The following is a 16,737-nucleotide window of genomic DNA, read 5'->3' as shown; positions in this document are numbered from 1 at the left end:
GGAGGAACATGTCAGCGCCGACATCAGCCACATTTGGTCTTATTATCTTAATGCAGATTCGTACTTCTGAATGGTTTTAACTCATGTGTCTTAATTGTGTTTACTATCCACAGTTTGTGGCTGAACCTTCTGAGGTGGCTCACACGTGCCAGCACATTGTGTTTCTCTGAGGGTAAAAACATGTGCCCCATCACTACATGTTGTCACACTTTGACAAGAAAACAGGGAACTCATCACATAAGTTATTCCAGCTCAACAACATCTAGGATGGGTGCAGACTTCTCCTGGCAGCCTCACAGTGAGGACAAGACAAATATGAGCGTGGTATCGATCATCTAACCCTCAGAAAGAAAGCAAATCAGCATATATCAAAAAATATATGCTTTGACATGCTGACTCATAGCTGGGGATCGAATTTACAATGATTAGATATAGAAATATACAAAACACTATACATTTAAAACACGCAATTACCTAACAGCGCAGTTTAAGAGCTGCTTCTAAAGAAACTGAACTTTTATTTTGAAAGCATCCGTCCCGGAAATCCTGTCCATGTTATTGCAGCTGAGCGGAGCGCAGCTGTGTGGAGCCTCACATCCTGGATTTAGGTCTCCAACATCTCGTTGTTTCCACTGTTTAGAATCGTAGCGGTTCCTCCCTGCCTCCCCCCTCGGCCTCCCCCCCCTCGGCGGCTGCCGTAGCTCCTGTGTGGCGGCTGTCTCGTGCCCCGCGCGCCCCGTGGAGGATGGTGCTGTCCGCGTCCCAGCAGGTCGCCCTGGCGTTCACCGCCGTGCTCTTCACGTTCGTCGTCCTGCCCAGGCTGGCGGGGGTGGGCGGCGGGACGGGGGCGAAGGAGAGCAGATTTGACAGGAAAGGTAAGACATGTCACTTTTGTCCTGGTGGGGGGGGTGTTATCACCATCATCATCATCATCATCATCATCATCATCATCACTGGCTCTGTCTCACTCCCTCTTCACTCCTGTGGGACATGTTTCGCTCTGAGTCTGTCAGACGAGATGTGCCATAGAAAGAACGTGTGACTGGACAGTGAAGCAGTAACAAACATTGTGGGTGGTTCCAGTTAGTCCTGCTGGGTCTGAAAGAGATGGAACCTAGAGCCTGCACTGACCATGAGCACTGTTGAGGTTCTACCTGTTATGTGGCACAAAGGGGGAATGAGATGTTACCTTGAAGAGTAAAGGGGTCATGTACTCTGCAGCAGAGCAAGCTGTCAGCTGCACGCTGCCACAGTATCACCTGTTGAATTGTGTAGTGGAAAATCGCTATTTGAAATAAAACCAAGCTTGGTGTATGTCAAGCAAACTGAACTCTTTCTTATCTTGCGCGAGAGAGTCAAGTGATCCACACCACAGGAGAGGGAAGGAGTTGACTGGCACAAAGAGATATCAGACAGAATGTTATAGGCAATTGGGCGTATCATAAAAGTTTAATGATAATACCTTTAATTTACATTTTTTCAAACACACTTTGTGTCATAATGAGTCTCCTGTCCTTCATCCCTGCTGATCAGTTGAAGGTTTCTGTCAACTGTTGTTGAACATTGTCAATCTTTCAAGTCAGTTTCCTGTTCTCGAAAACTGAAGTAAATTCAAATTTTGTGCTAATTATATTTACCTTGCAGATCAGTGCAATAACATATTGGTAAACAGTAAAAAGATATAATAAATCGACAAAAAAGATGATCAGATAGACTTTTTACTATCTGTTATTGTCTTGATTTCGTTTAACATTGCTGTAATTAATCTACCACCAGAAATGCCAATGGATTTAGGGGATTAAGAGAAGGTCAGTAAACTTTAAGTTGCAGGGGGTAATTTAATTTTGTTCGCTTACACCTCTTGTTTATTCCAGTGAACTTTGTAAAGCACTGTGAGACACTCTGTTGTGATATTGGGCTATACAAAATAAATTGAATTGAATTGAATTGAATTCCTTATAAGGTAAGAATCTAAGTAAAACATAGCATTATAAATCACAGACACAAAGAGCGACAATAGCCGAGGTCATTTCTGGTCATCCTCCCCAACGCTAAAATCAAGGTGGTTTCCTGTTTTCTGATCAAATGCCCTCAAACTCAACTCCAGGTGTTTTCCTGTTTTCGCCATGTCCTTTTCTCAGGATCAGTTGCAGGGCAGATATATTTGTGTCTCAGTATTGTCACACTTCTGCTTTCAAAGGTCATCAACAGCTAATTGCCATTTAAGTATTTTCCATCACAACTGGTAGAACAGACGGGGAGCAGGAAAGTCCCCGTCAGAGGGTGAGCCAACGTCATGTCACACAAACCAACTGCAGAGTGAGTGGGTTCACCCCTCTCACATCACAGTGCACCTCTGAGTGGAACTCAGTGGGATTACTTAACGGAATGAATGGAGTGTTACCACCTAATAGCAGAATGGTGTAATGTTGTGGTGTAATTATTCATGCCGAAAAACACTGTGAGATTCGTTGTGTTTGTGTAACAGGTGGGCAGACAAGGACTTTTCTATATGTGTCAGAGAATTTTACCCCCCCTGAAATAAGCAATGATGTTTAGCTTCAACACAAACATTCAGTCATTCAAAACTAGTATAACCAAAACTAGAAAATCCCCCCCCCCCCCCCCCCCACACACACACACACACACACACGTCCACACCTCTACTGAGTGTTTGAGGCGTCAGTAAAAAGGAGGGATTACGCTCTAACTCACGTTTGTCATGAACAAATAGAAGGAAGAAGGAACTTTCTGTGAGCTTCTGTTGCTGCTTAACATGAGCAACATCTGTCAGTGTAACAGGACGCCTTCTCACTCCGCCGCCGCTGCTGCTGCTGCATGAAACCATTTAAACAATACCTCGCTCTTTCTCGTTCTGGCTTCTGCACAAAAGGGCTTCCGAATGACTCAACTAACTTAATGAATGAATTAAATGTCAGTGTTACTAAAACGTTTGTTACTTATCGATGAGGCCCGAGCACACGGCTGCTAATGGAGGACACTGTGGTCTGACTTCAGTTCTTGTTGGACTGAATGAAGCACTTAACAGGCGACGACCGAGCCACTTCTGTCAGACTGGTCTTTTAAGTGACACACAATACCCACCAGCCGTGCTGTGTTAAGAAGTGTTAATAGAGAGAACAAACTACTGATTGTAGTACACGGATGCAGCTACGGGTCAGACTTTAAATGCTCTGTATCTGTGCGGCTCCTTTCTAGTCACGTCGACCCCTCAGAGCGCTTTTCCATCCCATCCTCATTCACACATCATTCATTCAGGAGGAGCCTAAAGTTAGAGGAGACTGTTCTTTCACACACTGAAGCTGCTTCAGGAGCAGGTTGGGGTTCAGTGTCTGGCCTTCTTCGACACGCTGACTCAGAGGAGCCGGAGATCGAACCCCCCGACCTTCTGACCGAGGGCCGACCCACGCTACCTCTGAGCCGCAGCCGCCCCAGTTTAGCTAACAAACGGACTAGTGCTGAGGATTATGTTTCCATGGCAACTTAGGTCAGACCTACTTAAAACCTCCTTTAGGAAACAGAATTTCCTGAAAACAAGCTTTATTGACATGAGCCTGGTTGAACTGGAAAAGCAACTGCTAAGCACTCACAGTCAGCATGACCCAAAAAACCCCTCACCATCTGTTTGTCCCCATCATGTGCCTGGAACAGCGGGGACGGGGCCGGGGGCAGTCAGAGGTCATCCCATCAACATGAACGCCCCCGGTTCACCTCAGACCCCCGAGAACATGCAGCAGATGAAGAAGCTGATGGAGCAAGAGCTGAAGAGTGACAAGTACAAGTCCAACAGCAACAAGGGCTACGTGTTCACCCTGATGCCTCTCTACGCCATCGGGGTCGGAGTGTTTGCAGCTTACAAGTTTTTGAAGGTAAGCAAAGACATCCCCAGCACCACGTTACACCGAGAGAGGAAGCTTTGAAAGGCATTCAGTAAGTGCAAAGTCTGCATTCTTTTCTACTCTCAGATCAAGTCCGCTGATGACCAGGCACAAAAGGACAAATTTGCAAAAGGAGCCAAGAAATCAGTGGAGGCAGGTGTGTAGCGCACGCTCGGGGGAGTCTGTCTGCATGTGTGGGTGGCTGTGGTCGATCATGTTACCGTGAGTGACTCAGATCTGGGCTGTTTACCCTCCTCTTTGTGTGCGTTTGTTTTTGCACAGAGAACCAGTTGAACGAGCTGGAACAACGGCTCGCACAAACAGAGAGGATGCTCAACTCCATCCTCACCCAGCTGGACCCGCTCACTAACTGGTGAGTGACGCTCGCTGGCGTGTCCACCGCACCTTGTCTTCATCCTTTGCTAGAACAGCTGTGGGTCTGAAACATGATATGATGACGTTAAACGTCCCTCACTGTCCCTGTGAGGGACAGCTGGTCTGCAGTAGAAATAAGGCCTCTGACATTTATTTAGTGTTTTCCACCGTCGGGTTTAGCTGTGTATTCATGGAGGCACTGGCTACCTGCTTTTTATCACCTCCTGAACATTAGCTCTAACAATTCTTCACTAATCACGTTTCTAATAATATGAGCATTATAGTTTATTTCAAAGAATAAGTTTGACAAAAAGCAAAATACAAGGTCCAACTTACTTGTAGTTTCCAAAGCTTTTCTAGTGGATGAATATGGTGAATTGTCAGAATGTGACAGGTTACTTGGTGTACTAGGTGCTGGTTGACGAGTCCTGGTTGATGTCTGTGCTGTGACAGGTGTCCAGTGTTCATCCAGGCTCCATGCTGCTTCACTGTCTTTACAGTGGACCTGTAGACATGTTAAGGTGTTGCATTGTTTGTTTGGTTTGAAAAGCAGGTGGGGGTGCACAGGGAGGGATGTGACACAAAGGTACTGGATGAGGCTACAGAGATATGATCGTTATTATACCTTCAGAACTAAGTTTTCTCCATAATCACCGTTAACCCAGCGACAGTTGTCTGTACATCCATTGGTACGCTGCCAACAGGAGCTGCTAATAGCTCATTCAGCGTGGTCCCCTAATTATGAGCGTATGCAGTAGAGGCTAAAAAGTCGTAGCCCACAGCTTTGTTTCCACCAGGCTTCACGTGAGCAGCAGCTGGTCTCGCTCTTTCCGTCTGAACTCGGTGTCGTCGGTGTGTCGAGCAGAGCAGAGCAGTTTGATGAAAGGGTTCAGGGTTCAGTGGGACCTGGTTAACATGACAGTGATCTGATTATTTGTTCCCTGATGGAGGCAGGACACAGCTGTGGTGACCCACAAGTGAAGGTGGTTTTATTCCATATGTGGTTTGTTCTTGGTTTAGATTGTAGATTATGGTTTCATCTTTTTCCCCACTGGCCCCTTTTTTAATTGACAATTATCAATACACATAAAATGTCCAAAGGTTGTGATCATTGCTGCTGTATTCATATCAAATGATGTCTTCACCCTGCAGTGGGTGTCAGGCTGTGCCGTCAGAAATGGCTAAAGTCTCCAGCTCTGACTGAACGTATCATTACGCTGCCGGTAAATCCTGCTGCCACCCAAGCAGACAGCAGCACCCACCCACTGCTGAGGCGGGGCCCTCTGGCCTCATGGTAGTGCCGTGGTCTGCTCTGTAGTCCAGCCCTCATCCCTCCACTGGTCCACCAAATAGCTACTTCATCAGAAAATGTTTCACACCATTCTCTCAAGTGCACCTTTTGAAAGTGTCCTTGAGTCCCGCAGAGAGCAGATACCTCATATGTACACTGCATCTTCGTAGCATTTCATAGCAGCTTTACTCTCCTAACCAACCCTGTTGCTTTCTCCGGCAGCATGCAGCCCAATCCACCAAGCAACAGCCAAATAATAACCTTCAGGTACCTCATCTTAGCACGCAGCAGAGCATCCTGTCCTCCCACGTCACGCTAGATAGATAGCGAGCTTGTCTTAACAGCCATCACATGAATCAGACAACCTGTTCCACTAACTAGCCAGCGAAGCTCACTAGCAGGCAGCCTGAGCCAGCGTTCCTTTCCTGTCCACTTACAGGGCAATGTTCAGACTACAGAGGAGCCCCCCCCCCAGATACTGTCGTTTTCGTGATTGTGTAGTTCTCACATCTTGTTTCTCCTCAGTGTGAAGTCGGTGGCTCAGGAACAGAAGAACGAGATCATGTCTCAACTCCAGACCATCCGCTACCTGATGAAGAAGAGAGGAATGGACTGTCCGCCGCTGAATGTCAATGGTGGGCTGATGGACTGTTAACCACTGTTACACACCTGTGTACACGCAGCACGCTAACTGATGGTGCATTTTCCCATAAAGACCCACAGCAGCAAACGGCAGGCTTGACAATAACACACAGATAATGCAGCCGTGCTTGGTGCTGCAGCCGTGGCTCCCTGTCGTGGGTCTTGTGATGAACCACAATTTGAAATTCAACTTTAGCAACCACATTGAAGCACATCTCTAGCAAAGTGCTTTGCATCTAATTTTACAGCAATGAATGTGGTGTAATACGCATAAAGACGAGAGCACGGCTGCTCAGCAGCGTCAGATGAGTGACTGACTGCAAACTTCCATTAATGTCGTTTTGCCTTTAGCTGTGGGTGATATTGATCAGGCATAATCTTGCTCTCCTTCTACCTCAGTACTGATGAATGGTGGCATAATGTGACGCTATGATTGGGGGGGGGCTATTTTTGCTTCCAAAACACATTTACGCAAAAGAAAAGACAGAACTGTCTACAGTCTGATCCTGGATCTCAGTAGCGGACACAGTAAATGAATCAGATGATGATATTTCTGCATAATGTGACAACAATTCTTAATGCAAATCCTATAACGCTGCTATTCAAACCATAGTCACTTTACATGTGAACTATGTGTCAGTGCTCTCTGGTGGACAAACCCCTGTGATGGTAGCATATCGTACTACTGTGCTCCACGCTACAAACAAGCTGGATTGTGTTCTGCATGGCGTGTGCTGTGTCCACTGAAACCAAACACTGCAGCTCCCGATGTGACTTCACTTCTCTTTCCTGTCGCTTCCAGTTTTTTCAGCCGCTGTTAAACTGCCGTCAGTGGAACCCGCACAATGCTTGGCATAGATAGGATAGAACTCATCGTATTAGTGGTAGCTTAAGAGCACCGGAGGCACAGCAGAATTTACTGTCTAGATAATCAGTCAGTGCGTCGTTCACTTACACGACCTGTTGTGTGTCTTTCAGAGGCTTCCTGTGAAAGTAACCTGGACGACCTCATCGAGTCGCTGGGATCCAACGACACCTCGACAGCGGATGCTTCACTGGTGGACAGGCAGACCTCTGCAGGAGCAGCAGGGGCTTCAGAAAGAGTCCATCAGAAGCATGCGGAGGCTCAAGATGAAGCTGCAACTGAAGGTGAGGAGATGAAGGAGCTCATGCCACAGGACTCTGATGGGGAAGCGGAGGAAGAACAGGATACGGAGGAATCGTCGGAGGACGAGAAAGAGGGGAAGGAAGGATTAGAGGACTCTGAGCTCATGCCTTCACTAGAAGGCTCATATGAGGCAAACATTGAGGAGGTTGGAGCGGAGCAGCCGGCCTCAGGCCTCAGGCGACGCAACAGGCCCGAATGAACTCCCTGCAGGACGTCTGCTCTGTGCAGAAATGGGACCGATTGGTGTGAATATTTATTATCTGCAAGGCTTTCATTCCAAAAGGCTGTGTACATATTCATAGAAACATATATTCCATTCATAAGAAATAGTAACTTCTGTACAGTAAACACGGGGCTCTGTTTTCCCGCCGCACCCACACAAGCTGGCACCAGGGGACGTCTCCAGGAGCAGAGGCTGTGGGTGCAGCCCAGGGTCCAGATGCATTACACCTGTGTTTAACAAGTAACAACCTGAACAAAACTCCCGTCTCTCACCTTACTGTTCATCTCCACCGCATCATCTCAGATCAGAAGCTGTGCACATGGTTTGAAGTATGCATTATTACGCACACATTCCCACCACACAGTGTGTCCTATAAAGACCAGTTAATGTGTGGGGAACGTTTAGTGCACATATATTATTAATCCATCTGGCCTCAGGTACTCAGACGTCTACTCTAAGCACAGAGGAGACAGACAAAGCACAGGGTAGCTGGTGTGGGGAGCGTTCAGACCGAGCATAGTGCCGCTCTTTGTGCTGACATGGAAACGGAGCCCATAATGTCCTGTACTCCCTGTTGTCACTCACACTAATCCTCACCTTTTTGAACTGATTTCAGAAAGAGCTTATTATCCATGTGTTGTTCCCAGCCGTGTGGACGCCTTAGGTCTGTGCCTGCTGAACACTTAAAGTGTATAACGGTCAGTGTCACCTGCTTGTTTGCCTTCAATGTGCCAGTCCCTTCTCATGGCGGACAAGTTGACCCTGAACCCCGCCCCATTCTGTAGTGCCACCCCATAACCCTACTGGCTGTGAGAGCACTGCAGAGGCCAAGTGATTTCATGACAAAATCCATATTCTTCCCAGAAACACTGTTATTTTCTTATTTTCTTAATATATGCTAATGAACTTTCTATCACCAAGGGATGGGCACTCGTGCTGCTGGATGTGATGAGCCTCCTTCGACTGCAGAATAATCCGTAATAAGCAGGCCATGGCATGTTGTTTCCACATCAGAACATGACTATGCATGTTTCATGTTGTCCCTACGTTATGTTTTCATGTATCCAAAAGGAAAATGATAACTGTGTGATCAACCAGACACACATCAGCTCGTCCTGTGTTCGCTGGATCCCAATATCATCACAGTAAGGAATCAATGATCACTTTGCCTTAAATTTCAATATTTTTGTGAAATTGTGGTAGAAAATGTCCATGCGGGGTCACTGTGAGGAGGCTGCTGGGTAACATACGACATTTCTGTTTGCATCATACGTCCCTGCCCATGACCCTGCTGCTGCACTGCACCGGTGATGACCACAGTCATTTCATGGTAAAAGCCACATTAACATTGACATCATTATCTTTGCCAAAATGAGACACAGCAGACATTTCTGACTTATTGCAACTTTTACACATTTTGCCACATATTCAACCACAGATCTTTGCCTTCTATTTCTTTTGTAAATGTCCTGTATCAGCTCTTCCTTTCATGCGCAGTGTGTTGAATGTTGTGTTTCATGTGGGGTTGAGTGGGGGGGGAAACTCGCCTTGCCTTAGTAAAAAATAAAACACAAAAAAGATGCTGATGGTCTGCTTGACTTGGCATGACGGTTATTTAGCTGTAACCAACATGGATTTATGACCTGAGGCCTGATACCAATCCTACAGATTCTGTTTGCTGCCGTCTTAAATCTGAGCTTCTTGATCTGGTATTTCCTGCTAAACTGTATTTTTTCTTTTAGAAGAAACCGTTATCAGACCGAGGCTCAGGTTGACATTAATGCAGCATTCACGTTGTGTAGGGGTTTGCATAATAACCAGTGTACAGCACTTCCATGCAGGTTGGATGACAGTCCAGCTCTGCAATCAGCTGTTGTTCCTCTGTACAGTCTACGATCTCTACCATCCAAAGCAATACTGGTGATCATGTGAGGTCCATAAACACAACACAGCAATAAGCAGTTGTACTGGAGAGGAAACAAGCTCCAAACATCTCTCTTAGACCTCACATTAAGTTTTAGTGGCTAATAGAATAGCCTGTTGACACGGAGCAACATTAGCATTCGTCCTGACTCATGTTTCTGACCACTGACTGAAATTTGTGGCTGTTCAGCACCTTAATGCTCCATTATGTTGACAAGCTAGCGGCCAGCGGTGCCATGAGAGCGCTGGGCGATGAGTTATATGAAAACTGTAAAAGTGAAAGACACTAAAATGCTCCACAGAGCTGAGAGGCAGTTTTCAGTGCTGTGCCTGAGTAACTGTACACTGTTACAGCACTGCCAGTAAGAGACAGCCTTTTTACAGCACGTTTCTGAAACACACGTGCAGTTAGTGCTTTGAATGATGGCTCCATTCCACTAAGGGGCTCACTGGAATTGCTCTCCGGGACACTTAATGGAACTGAGCCGTCGTTATTGTAAGAACCTGTCCCCGTCCATGTCGGTTCTGCAGAGATGATGAGGAAACATGAAACATTTGGGCTTTTAAGATGAGACTGCATGTTCGTCATGTTGCCTTCTGCAGCTGGGCTCACTGGTCAGTCAGTGTGTCCTGATTCTGATATGAAGCTGGATCCTTTCACATCTGCAGATCCACACTGGGTTCATGCTGAGGGAGGTGTTGATGCTCCCTTTGCATCCTGCAGATGGCGCCACAGGTACACAGTTACAGCAAATCATCCATCTATTGGGGGGGACACAAGAACATTGAAATGCATCAAATCTATCACTTATCAAACACTCACTTTTTGTTTATTTTAGATGCAAAATAGATTTAATAGATTCATTTAAGGACCGTCTATATCGAGGAAATGATTAAAGTGATGTGCAACAAACACCAAACTGAGGCACAAGCTCCCCTCATTATTAATACGGAGAAGAAACAGTATTTCTGAGAAGTTCTTTAAAGTGTTCCAGTGAAACAAACCATCTTGTCATAACTTATAATTGGACGTACAGAGTTTATTAATGACTTCCTCTCATACAGCGGAGGAAAATGATCTGGGATTCATCGTAAATTAGCTCGGCTCTCTCAATTAGGAAAGCAACATTTAATCAGCTCAATTTTCTTCCACTGGGATTTCTGCCTAATTCTGTCCAAGGGCTCACGGTTAGCAGGGTAATGTGTTTTTTATTATACTCCACGGTTGTGAATGGAGCTGAAAGTGTTTGCAGCAGAGCCTGCACGCGCTGCAAAAACTCATTCCCTGCACCAGTCCCCCCAGGGCTGCACTGCACTTCTAATCACAGACAAAAACACACTCTCGGCGGTGTTAAAGCGTTTATAAAGTGTTCTTAAGTGTAAGCACTGCCATGTTTAAAGGGTGTTTTATATGCTGATTGACACAGTTCAGTCTGATGACTTGGCTGTGATTGTCTTTGTGATGGACTTATACCCTGCTTCACTCCCCAGTGTTCTTGGTTAACTTGCTTTAATCAGGCCAGTGTAAAAGTGAGCACTGGAGAATAAAGTGTAGAGGAGTTGAATTGAAATCTGTGATGGACATGAATGTCACCAAGCTGAACTGTGAGCCCGCTGTCATAAATAATCTCTTTTTGTCCATTTATCATAAGACATGTCCAAGAAATGTCAATTCATGCCAATTCATAACAGTGTTATCTCCAGACTCTTTCCATAAAGAGCAGGTCTAGACCAGAACTGTTTAATTAGAGAGAGACCCAACGATTCAGGAATTCAACATTAAGGATTCAACAATCCCCACATAAGCAGCATCAGATATTAGATGAGGAAGAACTCCCCTTTAACAGGAAGAAACCTGGAACAGACCCAGGCTCGGGGGGGGGGGCTTTCTTCCATGTTAATGATAGCAAGACTAATATCAGTAATATCAGTAAAAAGTGTCGGTGGCTGATGATCCACAGCAGTGATTCATGAAGCCAGAGAACCACAGCAGGAGAACCAGGACCAGGATCCACAGGAACCTGAGAACCACAGCAGGAGAACCAGGACCAGGATCCACAGGAACCTGAGAGATGAGAGAAGCACAGAAAGGCTCCGGGGAAGATACCAAGTTAGTAACAGACATTAAGCGGACATGAGACATAATGATGGAGAGGAAGAGGAGGAGAGAGGAGCCCAGTGCATCATGGGAGTCCCCCAGCAGTCTGAGCCTATAGCAGCATAACTAGGGGCTGGTCCAAGGCCTGAGCCAGCCCTAAACTATAGGCTTTATCACAAAGGAAGCATAATTTCATGTCATAAAGTTCAGCCCCACTTCTTATTGTTCACTCTCCTACAGCCATGATCTTTCTATCTGCTAACACTATGGCAGGCCAGTTGTTTTTTTCTGTTGTCTACCGTCATAGACTGTATAAAACACTTCATGTGACGTCACCCATAGGTTTCTGAAAAGCCAAAGTGAAGCTCCGCGGGTGGCTCCATGGTCGCCGCCATCTTGGCAGTGCCTGACCCCGCCCACCCCAATCTAACCCACCAATGAGCAAAGAGGTGGAGCTGAGGTGGCCGAATGTTGCTTATTTTATTTCTTTCTTTCTTTCTATTACTGCTTATCTTGACCTGCCTCTGTTGCTGCTGTAACATGTGAATTTCCCCCTATGGGGGATCAATAAAGTAAAGTCTAAGTCTGTACTGTCCAAAAAAAAGAATGCAGCCTGGCTGCTGCTCCACCCTACCTAAGGCTACCATAAAGCTGCCAGGAGAATATTTTCAACTCGTGTGATACACAAATTCACCGGATTCGTGTAATTCGCACCATATGTAATACGCTCAATGGGGAAAATTCACTATGTGTTGGGTGGAAACACACCTTAAGAAGCATCTTAGGCTTTTACAGTTGCTGAATTAGATTGTACTTATGCTCACGAATCCACTCGCCTGATAGCCTGATTGATAGATCGCTATAATATCTGGGTCAGATGTGTGTGGAGTGGACTGTATCATGTTCTCACATTATCATATGAAAACTATGAAACACAAATGACACATTTCGCTCTCTACATTGTTTTTACACCACGTGAGATTCGACTGGCACTCTTAGTTGACATCATCTTGTCTTCTGTCCTGGTGCGAGTCACCACTCGGCTAACAGCGCAGAGGAGGTGGGGAGATGTGAGCACACTGTAATTACTCAGAGCAGCGTGGGAATGCCTTACAATGTAAGATATTCCAATAATGTTCTATTTATCACCTTTTCCCTCATGGTCTGACTCTGACTAAGCTGCTGGGTGAAGCCGGCTAGCTGCTAACCATCCGTCACTGCACCACCTGTCACCTTGGAGCCTCAAGTGGTCACTGGAGGAACTGCAGGTTTTGGCTTCCAGCCCTGAAGAGTGTAACTGTGGCACCACTCAGACCTGCTCTAAATGAAGGAGTGATATTTAGATCACCCAGACATCTTTTAATGTATAGTTTCAATGAATGCTTGTTTCTATCTACCACAGTTATGTGATTAGAAGGTGTGTGAGTTCATCGAGACAAACAGCAGGTGGCATCAATTCTCCAGTCAGAGGAGCATCGTACCTGTGCAGAAAAAGAGGCTGCAACAAGATGACGTTAATGAAGAGAGTGCCAGTCAAACACTGGATGGTGAAAAACAATGTAGAGAGCGATATAGAAATGAGACATTGTTGTTAGTTTCATATATTAATGTGAGAAATGTTACAGTCTCATCACACAGAACTGATGTTTGGGAAAACCCAGCTGCTGAATCAATCAGTCAATCAATCAATCTGGTGAGACTGATTGGTGAGGTAGCTGGTAGTTGGTACAGCACTGAGTGAGCGTGTATGTGTGTTTGTGTGACTTCGGTGAACTTTGTCAGTCAAATTGAAAAAGCTTCTACCACCAGTAGCAGTGCTTTGATATAGCAGTTGTAAGCTTCCATGCATTTTGCCTCCACGTAGAATCAATCAACCAATCAATCTTTATTTATACAGCGCCAATTCATAACAGTGTTCTCTCCAGACTCTTTCCACAAAGAGCAGGTCTAGACCAAACTCTTTAATTAGAGAGAGACCCAACGATTCAGGAATTCAACATTAAGGATTCAAGAATCCCCACATGAGCAGTATCAGATATTATATTAGGACACAGTGGAGGAAGAACTCCCCTTTAACAGGAAGAAACCTGGAACAGAACCAGGCTCAATGTGGAGGACTTCTGTCAGGGTCCGAGTTGGGTGGAGGTTGGACAGAGAGAGAATCAGGCCATCCACCACTTTGTTGGATGGATCTCCTGCTGCCACCGCTTCACATTAAAGGCATATTTCAAATTTCCAAACACTGAAAAGAAGGATTATTGAGGAAGGAAATGCATTCATCATGAAACAGTGGATGGAAGTGTAAACAGATCTTTCTTGGCAAGACAATTCCACAGGATACCATTTTAAATAGTATATATATATAATAGTTTCTCCGTGGCGGTGCCGCACCTGAGTGATAGCAAACACGGTCAACATGGAAGTAACAGTAAAACACAGCAGCAGCTAACAGTAGGAACGCTGGACCATAAGTAAATGGTAAATGGTCTCAAAGCGCTTTTCCATCATATCCTCATTCACCCATTCACACATCATTCATACAGGAGGGATCTAAGTTGGAGGAGACTGTTCTTTCACACACTGAAGCTGCTTCAGGAGCAGGTTGGGGTTCAGTGTCTTACCCAAAGACACTTCGACATGCTGACTTAGAGGAGCTGGGGATCAAACCACCGACCTTCTGATTGAGGGACGACCCTCTCTACCACTGAGCCTGAGCCACAGTGCCCCCCCTCTCCGGTGAGGTGGTGCTGTAAACCGGAGAGTGAGTGCTACACTTCAGCGTGGGACAGAGTTACACACGAATGTCCTCGCTGGCGTGTCGCCGAGGGCCCAGCTCGGAGTGCAGCGGGTGGGGGTCACATACTTTGGATTTAAAATGTGGAGATGCAGGTCGGATGTCGGATCTGTTCGCCTGTCTACGTCTGTTCAGCTTTGTTTGTCTTGAAGCAGATATGCCTCATAGATTGCAACAATAAAAGCGTCAACTTTCCACGTCTGCATGGGCTAAAATATCAGTTCAGGCATTAAAAATTGATAAAGGAATCAAAAAAAATAATCATGATACTCAAGAATTGATTTTTTCCCCCAAGCCTAACAGTTACCAGGCAGGGAGACGCCAAAGAACAGTTGCCATTTAGGGGCATTGTGGGCATACTGGGGAGTAAAAGTCAGGACATCTGGATGCTTTGACCATCTTCTGTCTCTTGTGAGTCCCCCAACTTTGTGGAAGTCCAATACTAAAACACTGAAGTACCTCTTTTAAACAAACTTGCAGTTTTACGACGACAGTGTCAACAGGCTTTTGCCCCTTAATTCTCTCTAGTGGGGTGCCGATGGTACACAGAGCTCACTGGGCCTTCGTGCAGTGCCATTATTCCCTCTTACTGTGCTAGAAATAAGATTGCAACATGTTAGCATTTCATTTTTTGTCATTATTCGAAGGGACATTTGAAATGGCAGAGTTTTTATTTGAGGACTCAGTCTGTCCTTTTGGTCCCTGGATATCTTTAAAGTCAGCAGGATTGTGTTGTCAGACCTCTGGGAGGGGGGCAGAGGTATTGTGCTTCATCAGATATAAACTCAACAGACAGTCTGCGCAGGAAGGTACAGAAAGTTCAGACTGAAAGGGCAGAAAACTCTCCCTGCCTCTGTCTGCTCCGTGGTTTAGTGACATGAATGCATTTCACCAGTATCAATTATCACTCAGTTCATTTCTCGAACCTTCATACGATCATTAACTCACACAGTAGCCTCTTCTTTTACTGAGCATCACTTTGTGTTGAATGTAGGTTGAAATGAGACATTTCCACAGAATCCTTGACTAAAACACAGAACACAATCATATCATACCCTATTCTTGCATGTCTGATTGATGTTATTGTGGACCTGAAACCAGCCAAGGCTGCCTGTCTAGCCTTCAGTTCACCCCCCTCCCCCCCTCTACCTGGGGAAAATGGACTGGCCAAGGACCTTGGCTCTCCGATAGACTTTTTTTTTACTCTCTGGTTCCCGATAAAGATCAGCAATCTGGCCGCTCTATTTTTAGTGAAGATATTACAGGGAGAGAGAGAGAGTGGGGAATAGAGACTGTGATGCTGTTTGCTTCCTGTATCGGTCAGTGCAAGGATGGCTGTTTATAGGCAAGGACCGCCTTGACCCACCACAGTCCCCAATACTTCATTTCTGTGATGAATGGCCTCATTAGTAAGACATTAAAAGACCTCAACACCCCAATTTCAAAACTCACCAGCTGGTTCATCTTAAATTGAAATGGGAAGCAGCAGGTCGAGGAAAGTGAGTAATGTCATGACAGTAGGTGTTTAAATCGACCTCTGGTGGTGACCAGTAAGAATTCCAGTGTGGTTGATCGGTCCTGAAACCACACTGAGAATGGAACTGATTGGTAGTTTGCTTTTCTTAAAGGACTGTATGAGAAGTCATCTCATTCCACTCCTTGGCAACACTACAGTTAGTTAGAGCCAAATCCACTTAGAATGACCTCTGTTGTAATAAAGTACAGAACATGTTACTATTTTCATTGCTGTAGTCATTTTGATGTGGGACACTAGGGTAGCTGCTGTGGGGACACATGTTTGTATTCACTTCTAACGGGCTTTTGCAGCTTTTACTGGATATCAGGGGATTTCAATGACTTCTTAAAATGTCAAGCAGAATCAGTGTTGTGAAAAAGAATTTCCCCCCCGGGGACAATAAAGTCTAATAATAATAATAATGATAAAAATGTTCTTTACTTGTGAGAGATTGATTGATTAGGAAATGCACTTTGTGGCATCAAGATCTAATGGGCTGAAAATAGATATGTAGGAATAGAGCTTATTATTTGACTGCATGCTTTAGATTAAGCCACAAACATGACAATGTGAAGAAAGAGGTGTGGAAGAAAAGAGAAACTCCTCAAACATCAAAACATCAGGTGGAAAGGTACATTTTTGATGCCGTTCCTACAGCACCATGATCCAGCCTAAACACATGCAAAGAGAAGCTCAAATTAAGCTTTGGGGGGGGAAAAGTACTGTCCAAAATCCCAATGGACTGCCCTGAAAACATTTAGCAAGAAAACTAGCAGAACAACTAATTTGAATTTTGAAAAGTGGTAAA

General features: G+C 45.3%; 1 protein-coding gene across 2 annotated transcripts; it reads left to right on the top strand.

The window, feature by feature from the left end:
• The first annotated feature begins 580 nt into the window (after nt 1-580).
• Nucleotides 581-9,179, top strand: LOC139222244 (coiled-coil domain-containing protein 107). 2 transcript variants are annotated; one of them, XM_070854219.1, is made up of 6 exons: nt 581-875; nt 3,673-3,890; nt 3,987-4,056; nt 4,182-4,272; nt 6,091-6,200; nt 7,186-9,179. In XM_070854219.1, the coding sequence occupies exons 1-6, from the start codon at nt 746-748 to the stop codon at nt 7,572-7,574; spliced, it is 1,008 nt and encodes a 335-aa protein (XP_070710320.1). In that variant the 5' UTR covers nt 581-745; the 3' UTR covers nt 7,575-9,179. The 2 variants fall into 2 exon arrangements, with proteins under 2 accessions (XP_070710320.1, XP_070710319.1); XM_070854218.1 differs by lacking the exon at nt 581-875 and having other exon boundaries at nt 3,402-3,890.
• Nucleotides 9,180-16,737: the final 7,558 nt, after the last annotated feature.

Source organism: Pempheris klunzingeri, chromosome 22, assembly GCF_042242105.1.
Source record: "Pempheris klunzingeri isolate RE-2024b chromosome 22, fPemKlu1.hap1, whole genome shotgun sequence".
NCBI classification, from domain to species: Eukaryota; Metazoa; Chordata; class Actinopteri; order Acropomatiformes; family Pempheridae; genus Pempheris; species Pempheris klunzingeri.
This window is presented reverse-complemented; position numbering and strand designations above follow the sequence as displayed.